This window comes from Carcharodon carcharias, assembly GCF_017639515.1.
Source record: "Carcharodon carcharias isolate sCarCar2 chromosome 39 unlocalized genomic scaffold, sCarCar2.pri SUPER_39_unloc_11, whole genome shotgun sequence".
In the NCBI taxonomy this organism is placed as follows: domain Eukaryota; kingdom Metazoa; phylum Chordata; class Chondrichthyes; order Lamniformes; family Lamnidae; genus Carcharodon; species Carcharodon carcharias.
Genome location: NW_024470816.1, coordinates 15,001 through 35,000, shown reverse-complemented (window position 1 = coordinate 35,000; position 20,000 = coordinate 15,001). Strand labels below are relative to the sequence as shown.

At 51.3% G+C, this 20,000-nt stretch overlaps 1 protein-coding gene across 1 annotated transcript in view; it reads right to left on the bottom strand.

Annotated features, from left to right (window-relative positions):
- Nucleotides 1–20,000, bottom strand: part of lig1 (ligase I, DNA, ATP-dependent) — a gene marked incomplete at its 5' end in the record, with an annotated part of 298,686 nt that overhangs the window by 278,037 nt on the left and 649 nt on the right. Inside the window, 4 exons of the mRNA XM_041182305.1 lie at nt 9,308–9,670; nt 9,932–10,057; nt 10,156–10,294; nt 11,239–11,446. Of these exons, the coding sequence (XP_041038239.1) occupies nt 9,308–9,670; nt 9,932–10,057; nt 10,156–10,294; nt 11,239–11,446 (836 nt within the window). The remainder of the gene's footprint in view (nt 1–9,307; nt 9,671–9,931; nt 10,058–10,155; nt 10,295–11,238; nt 11,447–20,000) is intronic.

Sequence of the window (20,000 nt, the reverse complement as noted above, 5' to 3'; positions counted from 1 at the left end):
ACACAATCCTAAACCCCTTCCCTTTGACACCCACTGTACACAATCCCAAACCCCTTCACGATCACTCCCACTGTACACAATCCTAAAACCCTTCCCATTCACACCCACTGTGCACAAACCCAAACCCCTTCCGGTTCACTCCGACTGTACACAAACCCAAACCCCTTCCCCATCATTCCCACTGTACACAACCCCAATCCCACTCCCCTTAACTCCCACTGTACGCAATCCCAATGGACCCTAAACCCCTTCCCGCTCACACCCAGTGTCCACCATCCAATTGGACCCAAAGCGCCTCCTGTTCACTCCCACTGTACACAATCTCAATGGACCCAAAACCCTTCCCGTTCATTCCCACCGTACACAATGACAATGGACCCAAAACCCTTCCCGTTCACTCCGACTGTACACAGTCCCAATGGACCCAAACCCCTTCCCGTTCACTCCTACTGTACACAATTCCAACGGACCCAAACCCCTTCCCGTTCACTCCCACTGTACACAATTCCAAACCCCTTCCAGTTCACTCCCACTGCACACAATCCCAATGGAACCAAACCCCTTCCCGTTCACTCCTACTGTACACAATGCCATTGGACCCAAACCCCTTCCTGTTCACTCCCACTGTACACAATCCTAAACCCCTTCCCGTTGACTCCCACTGTACACAATCCCAAACCCCTTCACATTCACTCCCACTGTACACAATCCTAAAACCCTTCCCATTCACACCCACTGTGCACAAACCCAAAGCACTTCCGGTTCACTCCAACTGTACACAAACCCAAACCCCTTCCCCATCATTCCCACTGTACACAACCCCAATCCCACTCCCCTTCACTCCCACTATACACAATCCCAACGGACCCTAAACCCCTTCCCGCTCACACTCAGTGTCCACCATCCAATTGGACCCAAACCGCCTCCTGTTCACTCCCACTGTACACAATCCCAATGGACCCAAAACCCTTCCCGATCACTCCCACCGTACACAATGACAATGAACCCAAAACCCTTCCCGTTCACTCCGACTGTACACAATCCCAATGGACCCAAACCGCTTCCCGTTCACTCCCAATGTACACAATTCCAACGGACCCAAACCCCTTCCCGTTCACTCCCACTGTACACAATCCTAAACCCCTTCCCTTTCACTCCAAATGTACACAATCCCAAACCCCTTCCCATTCACTCCCACCGTACACAATCTCAATGGACCCAAACCCCTACCCGTTCACTCCCACTGTACACAATCCTAAAGGACTTCCCATTCACTCCCACCGTACACAATCCTAATCCACTACCCGTTCACTCACACTGTACACAATGCAAAACCCCTTCACGTTCACTCCCACTGTACACAATCCCAAACCCCTTCAAGTTCACTCCCACTGTACACAATCCTAAACCCCTTCCCTTTGACACCCACTGTACACAATCCCAAACCCCTTCACGTTCACTCCCACTGTACACAATCCTAAAACCCTTCCCATTCACACCCACTGTGCACAAACCCAAACCCCTTCCGGTTCAATCCGACTGTACACAAACCCAAAACCCTTCCCCATCATTCCCACTGTACACAACCCCAATCCCACTCCCCTTAACTCCCACTGTACGCAATCCCAATGGACCCTAAACCCCTTCCCGCTCACACCCAGTGTCCACCATCCAATTGGACCCAAACCGCCTCCTGTTCACTCCCACTGTACACACTCTCAATGGACCCAAAACCCTTCCCGTTCATTCCCACCGTACACAATGACAATGGACCCAAAACCCTTCCCGTTCACTCCGACTGTACACAGTCCCAATGGACCCAAACCCCTTCCCGTTCACTCCTACTGTACACAATTCCAACGGACCCAAACCCCTTCCCGTTCACTCCCACTGTACACAATTCCAAACCCCTTCCAGTTCACTCCCACTGCACACAATCCCAATGGAACCAAACCCCTTCCCGTTCACTCCTACTGTACACAATGCCATTGGACCCAAACCCCTTCCTGTTCACTCCCACTGTACACAATCCTAAACCCCTTCCCGTTGACTCCCACTGTACACAATCCCAAACCCCTTCACATTCACTCCCACTGTACACAATCCTAAAACCCTTCCCATTCACACCCACTGTGCACAAACCCAAAGCACTTCCGGTTCACTCCAACTGTACACAACCCCAATCCCACTCCCCTTCACTCCCACTATACACAATCCCAACGGACCCTAAACCCCTTCCCGCTCACACTCAGTGTCCACCATCCAATTGGACCCAAACCGCCTCCTGTTCACTCCCACTGTACACAATCCCAATGGACCCAAAACCCTTCCCGATCACTCCCACCGTACACAATGACAATGAACCCAAAACCCTTCCCGTTCACTCCGACTGTACACAATCCCAATGGACCCAAACCGCTTCCCGTTCACTCCCAATGTACACAATTCCAACGGACCCAAACCCCTTCCCGTTCACTCCCACTGTACACAATCCTAAACCCCTTCCCTTTCACTCCAAATGTACACAATCCCAAACCCCTTCCCATTCACTCCCACCGTACACAATCTCAATGGACCCAAACCCCTACCCGTTCACTCCCACTGTACACAATCCTAAAGGACTTCCCATTCACTCCCACCGTACACAATCCTAATCCACTACCCGTTCACTCACACTGTACACAATGCAAAACCCCTTCACGTTCACTCCCACTGTACACAATCCCAAACCCCTTCAAGTTCACTCCCACTGTACACAATCCTAAACCCCTTCCCTTTGACACCCACTGTACACAATCCCAAACCCCTTCACGTTCACTCCCACTGTACACAATCCTAAAACCCTTCCCATTCACACCCACTGTGCACAAACCCAAACCCCTTCCGGTTCAATCCGACTGTACACAAACCCAAAACCCTTCCCCATCATTCCCACTGTACACAACCCCAATCCCACTCCCCTTAACTCCCACTGTACGCAATCCCAATGGACCCTAAACCCCTTCCCGCTCACACCCAGTGTCCACCATCCAATTGGACCCAAACCGCCTCCTGTTCACTCCCACTGTACACAACCTCAATGGACCCAAAACCCTTCCCGTTCATTCCCATCGTACACAATGACAATGGACCCAAAACCCTTCCCGTTCACTCCGACTGTACACAATCCCAATGGACCCAAACCCCTTCCCGTTCACTCCTACTGTACACAATTCCAACGGACCCAAACCCCTTCCCGTTCACTCCCACTGTACACAATCCTAAACCCCTTCCCTTTCACTCCAAATGTACACAATCCCAAACCCCTTCCAGTTCACTCCCACTGTACACAATCCCAATGGACCCAAAACCCTTCCCGTTCACTCCCACCGTACACAATGACAATGGACCCAAACATCTTCCCGTTCACTCCGACTGTACACAATCCCAATGGACCCAAACCCCTTCCTGTTCACTCCCACTGTACATAATCCTAAACCCCTTCCCTTTCACTCCCACTGTACACAAACCCAAACACCTTCCCTTTCACTCCCAGAATGCACAATCCCAATCCACTACACATTCACTCCCACTGTACACAATCCTAAACCCCTTTCCGTTCACACCCACTGTACACAATCCTAAACCCCTTCCCGTTCACCCCCACTGTACACAATCCTAAACCCCTTCCTGTTCACTCCCACTGTGCACAATCCCAAACCCCTTCCCATTCACTCCCACTTTTCACAATCCCAAACCGCTTCCCCTTCACTCCCACTGTACACTATCCCAAACCCCTTCTCGTTCACCCCCACTGTACACAAACTCAAACCCCTTCCCGTTCACTCCCACTGTACACAATCCTAAACCCATTCACGTTCACTCCCACTGTACACAATCCTAAACCCTTTTCCGTTCACACCCACTGTACACAATCCTAAACCCCTTCACATTCACCCCCACTGCACACAATCCTAAAACCCTTCCCATTCACACCCACTGTGCACAAACCCAAACCCCTTCCGGTTCACTCCGACTATACACAATCCCAAACCCCTTCCCGTTCACTCCCACTGTACACAATCCTAAACCCCTTCCCGTTCACTCCCACTGTACACAATCCCAAACCCCTTCCCATTCACTCCCACTGTACACAATCCTAAACCCCTTCCAGTTCACTCACACTGTACACAATGCCAATGGACCCAAACCCCTTCCCGTTCACTACCACTGTACACAATCCTAATTCACTTCCCGTTCACTCCCACTGTATACAATACCAATGGATCCAAACACCTTCCCGTTCACTCCCACTGTACACAACCCCAAACCCCTACCCGTTCACTCCCACTGTACACAACCCCAAACCCCTACCCGTTCACTCCCACTGTACACAATCCCAAACCCCTTCCCGTTCACTGCCAGTGTACACAAACCCAAACACCTTGCCTTTCACTCCCAGAATGCACAATCCCAATCCACTTCACATTCACTCCCACTGTACACAATCCTAAACCTCTTTCCATTCACACCCACTGTACAGAATCCTAAACCCCTTCCTGCTCACTCCCACTGTACACAATCCTAAATCCCTTCCTGCTCACTCCCACTGTGCACAATCCCAAACCCCTTCCCATTCACTCCCACTGTACACAATCCAAAACCCCTTCCCCTTCACTCCCACGGTACACAATCCCAAACCCCTTCACGTTCACTCCCACTGTACACAATCCTAAAACCCTTCCCATTCACACCCACTGTGCACAAACCCAAACACCATCCGGTTCACTCCGACTGTACAAAAACCCAAACCCCTTCCCCATCATTCCCACTGTACACAACGCCAATCCCACTCCCCTTCACTCCCACTGTACACAATCCCAATGGACCCTAAACCCCTTCCCGCTCACACCCAGTGTCCATCCAATTGGACCCAAACCGCCTCCTGTACACTCCCACTGTACACAATCCCAATGGACCCAAAACCCTTCCCGTTCACTCCCACCGTACACAATCTCAATGGACCCAAACCCCTTCCCGTTCACTCCCACTGTACACAATCCTAAACCCCTTCCCGTTCACTCCCACTGTACAAAATCCAAAACCCCTTCCCATTCACCCCCACCGTACACAATCCTAAACCCCTTCCCGTTGACTCCAACTGTACACAATCCCAAACCCCTTCACGTTAACTACGACTGTACACAAACCCAAACCCCTTCCCCATCATTCCCACTGAACACAACCCCAATCCCACTCCCCTTCACTCCCACTATACACAATCCCAACGGACCCTAAAGCCCTTTCCGCTCACACCCAGTATCCACCATCCAATAGGACCCAAACCGCCTCCTGTTCACTCCCACTGTACACAATCCCAATGGACCCAAAACCCTTCCCGATCACTCCCACCGTACACAATGACAATGGACCCAAACCCCTTCCCGTTCACTCCGACTGTACACAATCCCAATGGACCCAAACCGCTTCCCGTTCACTCCCACTGTACACAATTCCAACGGACCCAAACCCCTTCCCGTTCACTCCCAATGTACACAATCCCAAACTCCTTCCCGTTCACTCCCACCGTACACAATCTCAATGGACCCAAACCCCTACCCATTCACTCCCACTGTACACAATCCTAAACGCCTTCCCATTCACTCCCACCATACAATATCCTAATCCACTTCCCGTTCACTCCCACTGTACACAATCCCAAACCCCTTCACGTTCACTCCCACTGTACACAATCCCAAACCCCTTCACGTTCACTCCCACTGTACACAATCCTAAACCCCTTCCCGTTGACTCCCACTGTACACAATCCCAAACCCCTTCACGTTCACTCCGACTGTACACAAACCCAAACCCCTTCCCCATCATTCCCACTGTACACAATCCCAATCCCACTCCCCTTAACTCCCACTGTACACAATCCCAACGGACCCTAAACCCCTTCCCGCTCACACCCAGTGTCCACCATCCAATTGGACCCAAACCGCCTCCTGTTCACTCCCACTGTACACAATCCCAATGGACCCAAAACCCTTCCCGATCACTCCCACCGTACACAATGACAATGGACCCAAACCCCTTCCCGTTCACTCCGACTGTACACAATCCCAATGGACACAAACCGCTTCCCGTTCACTCCCACTGTACACAATTCCAACGGACCCAAACCCCTGCCCGTTCACTCCCACTGTACACAATCCTAAACCCCTTCCCTTTCACTCCCAATGTACACAATCCCAAACTCCTTCCCGTTCACTCCCACCGTACACAATCTCAATGGACCCAAACCCCTACCCATTCACTCCCACTGTACACAATCCTAAACGCCTTCCCATTCACTCCCACCGTACAATATCCTAATCCACTTCCCGTTCACTCCCACTGTACACAATCCCAAACCCCTTCACGTTCACTCCCACTGTACACAATCCCAAACCCCTTCACGTTCACTCCCACTGTACACAATCCTAAACCCCTTCCCGTTGACTCCCACTGTACACAATCCCAAACCCCTTCACGTTCACTCCGACTGTACACAAACCCAAACCCCTTCCCCATCATTCCCACTGTACACAATCCCAATCCCACTCCCCTTAACTCCCACTGTACACAATCCCAACGGACCCTAAACCCCTTCCCGCTCACACCCAGTGTCCACCATCCAATTGGATCCAAAAAGGCCTCCTGTTCACTCCCACTGTACACAATCCCAATGGACCCAAAACCCTTCCCGTTCACTCCAACCGTACACGATGACAATGGACCCAAACCCCTTCCAGTTCACTCCGACTGTACACAATCCCAATGGACCCAAAACCCTTCCCGTTCACAATCCTAATTCCCTCCCCGTTCACTCCCACTGTATACAATACCAATGGACCCAAACCCCTTCCCGTTCACTCCCACTGTACACAATCCCAAAACCCTTCCCGTTCACTCCCACTGTACACAACCCCAAACCCCTACCCGTTCACTCCCACTGTACACAACCCCAAACCCCTACCCATTCACTCCCACTGTACACAACCCCAAACCCCTACCCGTTCACTCCCACTGTACACAATCCCAAACCCCTACCCGTTCACTCTCACTGTACACAATCCCAAACCCCTACCCGTTCACTCCCACTGTACACAATCCCAATCCCCTTGCCTTTCACTCCCAGAATGCACAATCCCAATCCACTTCACATTCACTCCCACTGTACACAATCCTAAAACTCTTTCCATTCACACCCACTGTACACAATCCTAAACCCCTTCCTGCTCACTCCCACTGTACACAATCCTAAATCACTTCCTGCTCACTCCCACTGTGCAGAATCCCAAACCCCTTCCCATTCACTCCCACTGTACACAATCCAAAACCCCTTCCCCTTCACTCACACTGTACACTATCCCAAAGCCCTTCACGTTCACTCCCACCGTACACAATCACAATGGACCGAAACCCCTTCCCATTCACTCCCACTGTACACAATCCCAAACCCCTTCCCATTCACTCCCACTGTACACAATCCCAAACCCCTTCCTGTTCACTCCCACTGTACACAATCCCAAACCCCTTCCCGTTCACTCCCACTGTACACAATCCTAAACCCCTTCCTGTTCACTCCCACTGTACAAAATCCCAAACCCCTTCCCTTTCACTCCCACTGTACACAATCCTAAACCCCTTCCCGTTCACTCCCACTGTACAAAATCCCAAACCCCTTCCCTTTCACTCCCACTGTACACAACCCCAAACCCCTTCCCATTCACTTCCACTGTACACAATCCCAAACCCCTTCCCGTTCACTCACACTGTACACAATCCTAAACCCCTTCCCGTTCACTCCCACTGTACACAATCCTAAACCCCTTCCCGTTCACTCCCACTGTACACAATCCTAAACCCCTTCCGGTTCACTCCCACTGTACACAATCCTAAACCCCTTCCTGTTCACCCCCACTGTACACAATCCCAAACCCCTTCCCATTCACTCCCACTGTACAAAATACCAAACCCGTTCCTGTTCACTCACACTGTACACAATCCTAAACCCCTTCCCGTTCACTCACACTGTACACAATCCCAAACCCCTTCCCATTCACTCCCACTGTACAAAATACCAAACCCGTTCCTGTTCACTCACACTGTACACAATCCTAAACCCCTTCCCTTTCACTCCCACTGTACACAACCCCAAACCCCTTCCCATTCACTCCCACTGTACACAATCCTAAACCCCTTCCCGTTCACTCCCACTGTACACAATCCCAATCCCCTTCCCGTTCACTCACACTGTACACAATCCTAAACCCCTTCCTGTTCACTCCCACTGTACACAATCCCAAACCCCTTCCTGTTCACTCCCACTGTACAAAATCCCAAACCCCTTCCCTTTCACTCCCACTGTACACAATCCCAAACCCCTTCCCGTTCACTCCCACTGTACACAATCCTAAACCCCTTCCTGTTCACTCACACTGTACACAATCCTAAACCCCTTCCCTTTCACTCCCACTGTACACAACCCCAAACCCTTTCCCGTTCACTCCCACTGTACACAATCCTAAACCTCTTCCTGTTCACCCCCACTGTACACAATCCCAAACCCCTTCCAGTTCACTCCCACTGTACTCAATCCCAATGGACCCAAAACCCTTCCCGTTCACTCCCACTGTACACAATACCAACGGACCCAAACTGCTTCCCATTCACTCCCACTGTACACAATCCCAATGGACCCAAACCCCTTCCCGTTCACTCCCACTGTACACAATCTCAATGGACCCAAAACCCTTCCCGTTCACTCCCACTGTACTCAATACCAACGGACCCAAACTGCTTCCCATTCACTCCCACTGTACACAATCCCAATGGACCCAAACCCCTTCCTGTTCACTCCCACTGTACACATTCCCAATGGACCCAAACCCCTTCCTGTTCACTCCCACTGTACACAATCCCAATGGACCCAAACTCCTTCCCGTTCACCCCCTCTGTACACAATCCCAATGGACCCAAAACCCTTCCCGTTCACTCCCACTGTACACAATGCCAATAGAGCCAGCCCCTTCCCGTTCATGCCCACTGTACACAATGCCAATGGACCCAAACCCCTTCCCGTTCACCCCCACTGTACACAGTCCCAATGGACCCAAACCCCTTCCCGTTCACCCCCACTGTACACAGTCCCAATGGACCCAAACCCCTTCCCGTTCACCCCCACTGTACACAATACCAATGGACCCAAACCCCTTGCCATTCACCCCCACTGTACACAATCCCAATGGATCAGGGCCCCTTCTCATTGCTTCATCCTTACCAAAGAAGTTGTTTATTGACTGCCGGCTTTTCTCAGCTGGCTTACAGGCAGCCTCTTCCTCTTTGCGATTTGCCCTCGGTCCTGCCAGCTCCTGTCCACTCTTCTCTGCTTCCGTCACTGCTTCCATCTCCACTTCTGGCTCTTCACATTCAAGCCCTTTCTCAGCTTCTGAACTGTCTCCCTGCTCCTCCATCTCGACATTCTCCCCCTCCGCTTCACTGCCCTCTGCCTCCTCCTCCGTCTTACCCTCAGTCTCTTGTTCATCCCCAGACTCGCACTCATTCTGCTGGTCAGCTGCTGTGTCCTCAACTCTGACCGTGGTCCCCGAGTGTTGTTCCTCCCGGTCTAAACTCCTGTCCTTTTCTTTGGAGAGTAGGGAATGGGGGCGGGGCGGGGGAGGCATTGCGGCAGGTAGGCATCAAATTAAGAGTTATTAAACAAAAGTAGATAAGATATCGTCACAAATAAAACAAGTGCATAATGAACAGAAACCACCAGCCCAGCACCCTCCACTCCCCAAGGTGAGCTGTCTTCACACAGCATGTGGGACTGACAACGCACCAAGTTCAGACCCCGCAGCCAATACCAGACTCTCCACATGCCCACGGCCTCTTCCCCTGTTACCTTCCATCTTTGCACGCTTGGCTGAGCTCATCCTGCTGTGTCTGGGTCCATCCACCCTCTGGTTCACCGCTCCCGTGTTCGCCTGCATCATGGCTTGTAGCTTGCGTTTGGGGAGCTGTTTCCGGGCTGTCAAACGGCAGAGAAGCAGCCATTAGGATCACATCGGTGAAGCAGACGAACAGAAACCCAGAGCAGGCAGCACCCGTGAGCACAAAGCAGGTTACCTGTTCGCCGTTTGGGAATCCCAGCAGGACTCTCCAGACCAGAATCAGACAGCGAGGGGCTCCCCTCCATTCGGGCTGAATCCGGAGAGGTCTGGCCGGACCAGGAGACAACTGGAGACGTAGACACCACGCTGAGCATCTGGAAACACAGACGCAGCATTACACAGAACGGCCATCCGAGCACGGTGAACCCCCAACAAACCCTCTTTACCTCAACAAAAGCCTGAAGCACCAACGACCCATCACTGCCTCTAAACAAACCTGAAGCACCAACGACCCATCTCTCCCTCTAACCAAACCTGAAGCACCAACGACCCATCTCCCCCTCTAACCAAGCCTGAAACACCAACGACCCATCTCTCCCTCTAACCAAGCCTGAAGCACCAACGACCCATCTCCCCCTCTAACCAAGCCTGAAACACCAACGACCCATCTCCCCCTCTAACCAAGCCTGAAGCACCAACGACCCATCTCCCCCTCTAACCAAACCTGAAGCACCAACGACCCATCTCCCCCTCTAACCAAACCTGAAGCACCAACGACCCATCTCCCCCTCTAACCAAACCTGAAGCACCAATGACCCATCTCCCCCTCTAACCAAACCTGAAGCACCAACGACCCATCACCCCCTCTAACCAAGCCTAAAACACCAACGACCCATCTCCCCCTCAACCCAAGCCTGAAGCACCAAAGACCCATCTCCCCCTCTAACCAAGCCTGAAACACCAACGACCCATCTCCCCCTCTAACCAAGCCTGAAGCACCAACGACCCATCGTCCCCTCTAACCAAGCCTGAAACACCAACGACCCATCTCCCCCTCTAACCAAGCCTGAAACACCAACGACCCATCTCCCCCTCTAACCAAGCCTGAAGCACCAACGACACATCTCCCCCTCTAACCAAACCAGAAGCACCAACGACCCATCGCCCCAAGCCTAAGGCATCAAAGACCTCTCTCAGCAAACCTGAAACACCCCAGGTATGTGAATGAACCTTCAAACGATCCTAACCTTCACCACATGCTGCTGGGCACAAGGTCCATCGATGTGGGAGAACGAATGAATGAAGAATGCCAACTCACCTCTCCTGCCTCTGGTGATGGGGTCCTTGACATGGTCGTTTTCCTCCTCTCCACACCCTCTTCCTCCGTCTCTTCATTTTCTCGGCTATTTTCCTCATCGCTGCTGTGCAACGCTCGGCGAATCTTCTTTGCCTGTCGTCTCACAGGAGTGTTTTCTTCCTCAGGTTTCAAACTGACCTTCTTCGACTTCAGTGGAGACTTGGGAGTTCTGAGAATCGCAGGGAAAAAGACACAAGCTCAAAACATCTTAACCTCAAAGAATCGGCAACAGGGAAAACACAGGGGACACAACGGGGTTAGATACAGAGTCGATCTCCCTGTACAACGTCTCCATCAAGCACTCGCAGGACAGGTACAGCACGGGGTAAGATACAGAGGAAAGCTCCCTCTACACTGTCCCCATCAAACACTCCCAGGACAGGTACAGCACGGGGTTAGATACAGAGTAAAGCTACCTCTACACTGCCCCCATCAAACACTCCTAGGACAGGAACAGCACGGGGCAAGATACAGAGTAAAGCTCCCTCTACACTGTCCCCATCAAACGCTCCCAGGACAGGGACAGCACGGGGCTAGATACAGAGTAAAGCTCCCTCTACACTGTCCCCATCAAACACTCCCAGGACAGGTACAGCACGGGGTTAGATACAGAGTAAATCTCCCTCTACACCGTCCCCATCAAACACTCCCAGGACAGGGACAGCACGGGGCTAGATACAGAGTAAAGCTCCCTCTACACTGTCCCCATCAAACACTCCCAGGACAGGTACAGCACGGGGTAGATACAGAAAAAAGCACCCTCTACACCGTCCCCATGAAACACTCCCAGGACAAGTACAGCACGGGGTTAGATACAGATTAAATGTCCGCCTACACTGTCCCCATCAAACACTCCCAGGACAGGTACAGCAGGGGGTTAGATACAGAGTAAAGCTCCCTCTACACTGTCCCCATCAAACACTCCCAGGACAGGTACAGCACGGGGTTAGATACAGAGTAAAGCTCCCTCTACACCGTCCCCATCAAACACTCCCAGGACAGGTACAGCACGGGGTTAGATACAGAGTAAATGTCCCTCTACACTGTCCACTTCAAACACTCCCAAGATAGGTAAAGCACGGGGTTAGATACAAAGTAAAACAGCATCTACACTGTCCCATTAAACACTCCCAGGACAGGTACAGCATGGGTTTAGCTATAGAGTAAAGCTCCCTCTATACCGTCCCCATCAAACACTCCCAGGACAGGTACAGCACGGGGTTAGATACAGAGTAAAGCTACCTTTACTCTGACCCATCAAAAACTCCCAGGACATGTACAGAACGGGGTTAGATAGAGAGTACAGCTCCCTCTACACTGTCCCCATGAAACATTCCCAGGACAGGTACAGCATGGGGTAAGGTACAGAGCAAATGTCCATCGATAACGTCCCCATCAAACACGCCCAGGACAGGTACAGCACGGGGTTAGATACAGAGTAAAGCTCCCTTTACACTATCCCCATCAAACACTCCCAGGACAGGTACAGCACGGGGTTAGATACAGAGTAAATGTCCCTCTACACTGTCCCCATCAAACACTCCCAGGACAGGTACAGCACGGGGTTAGATACAGAGTAAATGTCCCTCTACACTGTCCCCATCAAACACTCCCAGGACAGGTACAGCACGGGGTTAGATACAAAGTAAAGCTCCCTCTACACCTTCCCCATTAAACTCACCCAGGACAGGTACAGTACGGGGTTAGATACAGAGTAAATCTCCCTCCACACTGTCCACATCAAACACTCCCAAGATAGGTACAGCACGGGGTTAGATACACAGTAAAACTCTGTCTACACTGTCCCATTAAACACTCCCAGGACAGGTACAGCACGGGGTTAAATACAGAGTAAAGCCCCTCTACACTGTCCCCATCAAACACTCCCAGGACAGGTACAGCACGGGGTTAGATACAGAGTAAAGCTCCCTCTGCACTGTCCCCATCAAACACTCCCAGGACAGGTACAGCACGGGGTTAGATACAGAGTAAAGCTCCCTCTGCACTGTCCCCATCAAACACTCCCAGGACAGGTACAGCACGGGGAAATATACAGAGTAAATCTCCCTCTACACTGTCCCCATCAAACACTCCCAGGACAGGTACAGCACGGGGTTAGATACAGAGTAAAGCTCCCTCTACATGCTCCCCATCAAACACTCCCAGAACAGGAACAGCACGGGGTTAGATACAGATTAACGCCCCCTCCACACTATCCCCATCAAAGACACACAGGACAGGTACACCACAGGGTTAGATACAGAGTAAAGATCCCTCTACACTGCCCCATTAAACACTCCGAGGACAGGTACAGCACGGGGTGAGATACAGAGTAAATCTCCCTCTACACCGTCCCCATCAAACACTCCCAGGACAGGTACAGCACGGGGTTAGATACAGAGTAAAGCTCCCTCTACACTGTCCCCATCAAACACTCACAGGACAGGTACAGCATGGGGTTAGATACAGAGTAAAGCTACCTCTACACTGTCCCCATCAAACACTCCCAGGCCAGGTACAGTAAGGGGTTAGATACATAGTAAAGCTACCTCTACACCATTACCATCAAACACTCCCAGGACAGGTACAGCACGGGGTTAGATACAGAGTAAAGCTCCCTCTACACAGTACCCATCAAACACTCCCAGAACAGGAACAGCACGGGGTTAGATACAGATTAACACCCCCTCCACACTATCCCCATCAAACACACACAGGACAGGTACACCACGGGGTTAGATACAGAGCAAATCTCCCTCTACAACGTCCCCATCAAACACTCCCAAGACCGGTACAGCACGGGGTTAGATACAGAGTAAAGGTCCCTCTACATTGTCCCCATCAAACACTCCCAGGACAGGTACAGCATGGGGTTAGATACAGAGTAAACCTCCCTCTACATTGTCCCCATCAAACACTGCCAGGACAGATACAGCACAGGGTTAGATACAGAGTAAAGATCCCTCTACACTGTCCCCATCAAACACTCCCAGGACAGGTACAGTATGCGGTTAGATACAGAGTAAAGCTAGCTCTACACTGGCCCATCAAACACTCCCAGGCCAGGTACAGTACGGGGTTAGATACATAGCAAAGCTACCTCTACACTGTCCCCATCACACACTCCGAGGACAGGTACAGCACGGGGTTAGATACAGAGTAAAGATCCCTTTACAATATCCCCATCAAACACTCCCAGAAAAGGTACAGCACAGGGTTAGATACAGAATAAAGCAAACTCTACACCGTCCCCATCATACACTCCTAGTGCAGGTACAGCACGGGGTTAGATACAGAGTAAAGCACCCTCTACACTGTCCAATTAAACACTCCCAGGACAGGTACAGCACGGGATTAGCGAGAGAGTAAAAGTCCCTCTACACTGTCCCCATCAGACACTCCCAGGACAGGTACAGTACAACGTTAGATACATAGTAAAGCTCCCTCTACACAGTCCCCATCATACACTCCCAGGACAGGTACAAGACGGTGTTAGATACAGAGTACAGCCTCCTCTACACCGTCCCCATGAAACACTCCCAGGACAGGTACAGCACAGGGTTAGATACAGAGTAAATATCCTCTACACAGTCCCATCAAACACTCCCAGGACAGGTACTGCTTGGGGTTTAGATACAGAGTAAAGCCTTCTCTACACTGTCCCCATCAAACACTCCCAGGACAGGTACAGCATGGGGTTAGATACAGAGTAAAGCTCCCCCTATACTGTCCCCATCAAACACTGCCAGGACAGGTACAGCACGGGGTTAGATACAGAGTACAGCTCCCTCTACACTGACGCCATCAAACATTCCCAGAACAGGTACAGCACGGGGTTAGATACAGAGTAAAAATCACTCTACGCTGCCTCATTAAACACTCGCAGGACAGGTACAGCATGGGGGATAGATACCGAGCAAATCTCCCTCTACAACGTCCCCATCAAACATTCCCAAGACCGGTACTGCACGGGGTTAGATACAGAGTAAAGCCCCCTCTACACTGTCCCGATCAAACACACCCAGGACACGTACAGCACGGGGTTAGATACAGAGTAAAGCTCCCTCTATATAGCCCACATCAAACACTCCCAGGACAGGAACAGCACGGGGTAAGATACAGAGCAAAGATCCCTCTACACTGTCCCGATCAAACACACCCAGGACAGGTACAGCACGGGGTTAGATACAGAGTAAAGCTCCCTCTATATAGCCCACATCAAACACACCCAGGACAGGTACAGCACGGGGTTAGATACAGAGTAAAGCTCCCTCTATATAGCCCACATCAAACACTCCCAGGACAGGTACAGCACGGGGTTAGATACAAAGTAAAAGTCCGCCTACACAGTCCCCATCAAACACTCCCAGAACACGTACAGCACGGGGTTAGATACAGAGTAAAGCTCCCTCTACACTGTCCCCATCAAACACTCCCAGGACAGGTACAGCACGGGGTTAGATACAAAGTAAAGCTCCCTCTACACCTTCCCCATTAAACACTCCCAGGACAGGTACAGCACGGGGTTAGATACAGAGTAAAGCTCCCTCTACACTGTCCCCATCAAACACTCCCAGGACAGGTTCAGCACGGGGTTAGATACAGACTAAATCTGCCTCCACACTGTCCACTTCAAACACTCCCAGGACAGGTACAGCACGGGGATAGATACAGAGTAAAGATCCCTCTACACTGTCCCCATCAAACACTCCCAGGACAGGTTCAGCCCAGGGTTAGATACAGTGTAAACCACCCTCTACACTGTCCAATTCAAACACTCCCAGGACACGTACAGCACGGGGGTAAGATACAGAGTAAAGCTCCCTCCATATAGCCCACATCAAACACTACCAGGACAGGTACAGCACGGAGTTAGACACAGAGTAGAGCTCCCTCTACACTGTCCACATCAAACACTCCCAGGACAGGTACAGCACGGGGTTAGATACAGAGTAAAGCTCTCTCCACAATGTCATCATCAAACACTGCCAGGACAGGTACAGCACAGGGTCAGATACAGCGTAACCGCCCTGTACACTGTCCCCATCAAACACTCCCAGGACAGGTGCAGCACAGGGATAGATACAGAGTAAAGCTCCCTCCACACTATCCCCATCAAACACACACAGGACGGGTACAGCACGGGGTTAGATACAGAGCAAATCTCCCTCTACAACGTCCCCATCAAACACTCCCAGGACAGGTACAGCACGGAGTTAGATACAGAGTAAAGCTCCCTCTACACTGTCCCTATCAAACACTCCCAGGACAGGTCCAGCACAGGGTTAGATACAGTGTAAACCTCCCTCTACACTGTCCCCATCAAACACTCCCAGGACACGTACAGCACGGGGGTAAGATACAGAGTAAAGCTCCCTCCATATAGCACATATCAAACACTCGCAGGACAGGTACAGCACAGGGTTAGATACAGAGTAAAGATCCCTCTACACTGTCCCCATCAAACACTCCCAGGAGAGGTTCAGCCCAGGGTTAGATACAGTGTAAACCTCCCTCTACACTGTCCCCATCAAACACTCCCAGGACAGGTACAGCACGGGGTTAGATACAGATTAACACCCCCTCCACACTAGCCCCAAACACACGCATGACAGGTACACCACGGGGTTAGATACAGAGCAAATCTCCCTCTACAACGTCCCCATCAAACACTCCCAAGACCGGTACAGCACGGGGTTACATACAGAGTAAAGCTCCCTCTACACTATCCCCATCAAACACTCCCAGGACAGGTACAGCACGGGGTTAGATACAGAGTAAATGTCCCTCTACACTGTCCCCATCAAACACTCCCAGGACAGGTACAGCACGGGGTTAGATACAGAGTAAATGTCCCTCTACACTGTCCCCATCAAACACTCCCAGGACAGGTACAGCACGGGGTTAGATACAGAGTAAATCTCCCTCTACACTGTCCCCATCAAACGCTCCCAGGACAGGTACAGCACGGGGATAGTTACAGAGTAATGCTCCCTCTACACTGACCCCATCAAACACTCCCAGGACAGGTACAGCACGGGGTTAGATACAGAGTAAAGCTCCCTCTACACTGTCCCCAACAAACACTCCCAGGACAGGTACAGCACGGGGTTAGATACAAAGTAAAGCTCCCTCTACACCTTCCCCATTAAACACTCCCAGGAGAGGTACAGCACGGGGTTAGATACAGAGTAAATCTCCCTCCACACTGTCCACATCAAACACTCCCAGGACAGGTACAGCACGGGGTTAGATGCAGAGTAAAGCTACCTCTACACTGTCCCCATCAAACACTCCCAGGACAGGTACAGCACGGGGTTAGATACAGAGTAAAGCTCCCTCTACACTGACCCATCAAAAACTCCCAGGACATGTACAGAATGGGGTTAGATGCAGAGTAAAGTTCCCTCTACACTGTCCCCATGAAACATTCCCAGGACAGGTACAGCACGGGGTTAGATACAGAGTAAAGCTCCCTCTATATAGCCCACATCAAACACTACCAGGACAGGTACAGCACGTGGTTAGATACAGAGTAAAGCCCCATCTACACTGTCCCCATCAAACACTCCCAGGACAGGTACAGCACGGGGTTAGATACAGAGTAAAGCTCCCTCTACACTGTCCCCATCAAACACTCCCAGGACAGGTACAGCACAGGGTTACATACAGAGTAAACGTCCCTCTAACACTGTCCCCATCAAACACTCCCAGGACAGGTACAGCACGGGGTTAGATACAGAGTAAAGCTCCCTCTACACTGTCCCCATCAAACACTCCCAGGACAGGGACAGCACACGGTTAGATACAGAGTAAATCTCCCTCTATCCTGTCCCCATCAAACACTCCCAGGACAGGTACAGCACGGGGTTAGATACAGAGTAAAGCTCCCTCTACATGCTCCCCATCAAACACTCCCAGAACAGGAACAGCACTGAGTTAGATACAGATTAACGCCCCCTCCACACTATCCCCATCAAAAACACACAGGACAGGTACACCACAGGGTTAGATACAGAGTAAAGATCCCTCTACACTGCCCCATTAAACACTCCCAGGACAGGTACAGCACGGGGTTAGATACAGAGTAAATATCTTCTACACAGTCCCATCAAACACTCCCAGGACAGGTACCGCACGGGGGTTAGATACAGAGTAAAGCTCACTCTACACCGTCCCCATCAAACACTCCCAGGACAGGTACAGCACGGGGTTAGATACAGAGTAAAGCTCCCTCTACACGCTGCCCATCAAACACTCCCAGAACAGGAACAGCATGGGGTTAGATACAGATTAACGCCCCCTCCACACTATCCCCATCAAAAACACACAGGACAGGTACACCACAGGGTTAGATACAGAGTAAAGATCCCTCTACACTGCCCCATTAAACACTCCCAGGACAGGTACAGCACAGGGTTAGATACAGAGTAAATATCCTCTACACAGTCCCATCAAACACTCCCAGGACAGGTACCGCATGGGGTTTAGATACAGAGTAAAGCCTTCTCTACACTGTCCCCATCAAACACTCCCAGGACAGGTACAGCATGGGGTTAGATACAGAGTAAAGCTCCCCCTACACTGTCCCCATCAAACACTGCCAGGACAGGTACAGCACGGGGTTAGATACAGAGTACAGCTCCATCTACACTGCCGCCATCAAACATGCCCAGAACAGGTACAGCACGGGGTTAGATGCAGAGTACAGCTCCCTCTACACTGTCCCCATGAAACATTCCCAGGACAGGTACAGCATGGGGTAAGGTCCAGAGCAAATCTCAATCGATAACGTCCCCATCAAACACGCCCAGGACAGGTACAGCACGGGGTTAGATACAGAGTAAAGCTCCCTCTATATAGCCCACATCAAACACTCCCAGGACAGGTACAGCACGGGGTTAGATACAGAGTAAAGCCCCATCTACACTGTCCCCGTCAAACACTCCCAAAACAGGTACAGCACGGGGTTAGATACAAAGTAAAGCTCCCTTTACACTATCCCCATCAAACACTGCCAGGACAGGTACAGCACGGGGTTAGATACAGAGTAAATCTCCCTCTACACTGTCCCCATCAAACACTCCCAGGACAGGTACAGCATGGGGTTAGACACAGAGTAAAGCTCACTGCACACCGTCCCCATCAAACAGACCCAGGACAGGTACAACACGGGGTTAGATACAGAGTAAAGCTCCCTCTACACCGTCCCCATCAAACACTCCCAGGACAGGTACAGCACAGGGTTAGATACAGAGTAAAGATCCCTCTACACTGTCCCCATCAAACACTCCCAGGACAGGTACAGCACAGGGTGAGATACAGAGTAAAGATCCCTCTACAGTGTCCCCATCAAACACTCCCAGGACAGGTACAGCACAGGGTTAGATACAGAGTAAAGATCCCTCTACACTGTCCCCATCAAACACTCCCAGGACAGGTACAGCACAGGGTTAGATACAGAGTAAAGATCCCTCTACAGTGTCCCCATCAAACACTCCCAGGATAGGTAGAGCACAGGGTTAGATACAGAGTAAAGATCCCTCTACACTGTCCCCATCAAACACTCCCAGGACAGGTACAGCACGGGGTTAGATACAGAGTAAATCTCCCTCTATACTGTCCCCATCAAACACTCCCAGGACAGGTACAGCACGGGGTTAGATACAGAGTAATGCTCCCTCTACACTGTCCCCATCAAACACTCCCAGGATAGGTACAGC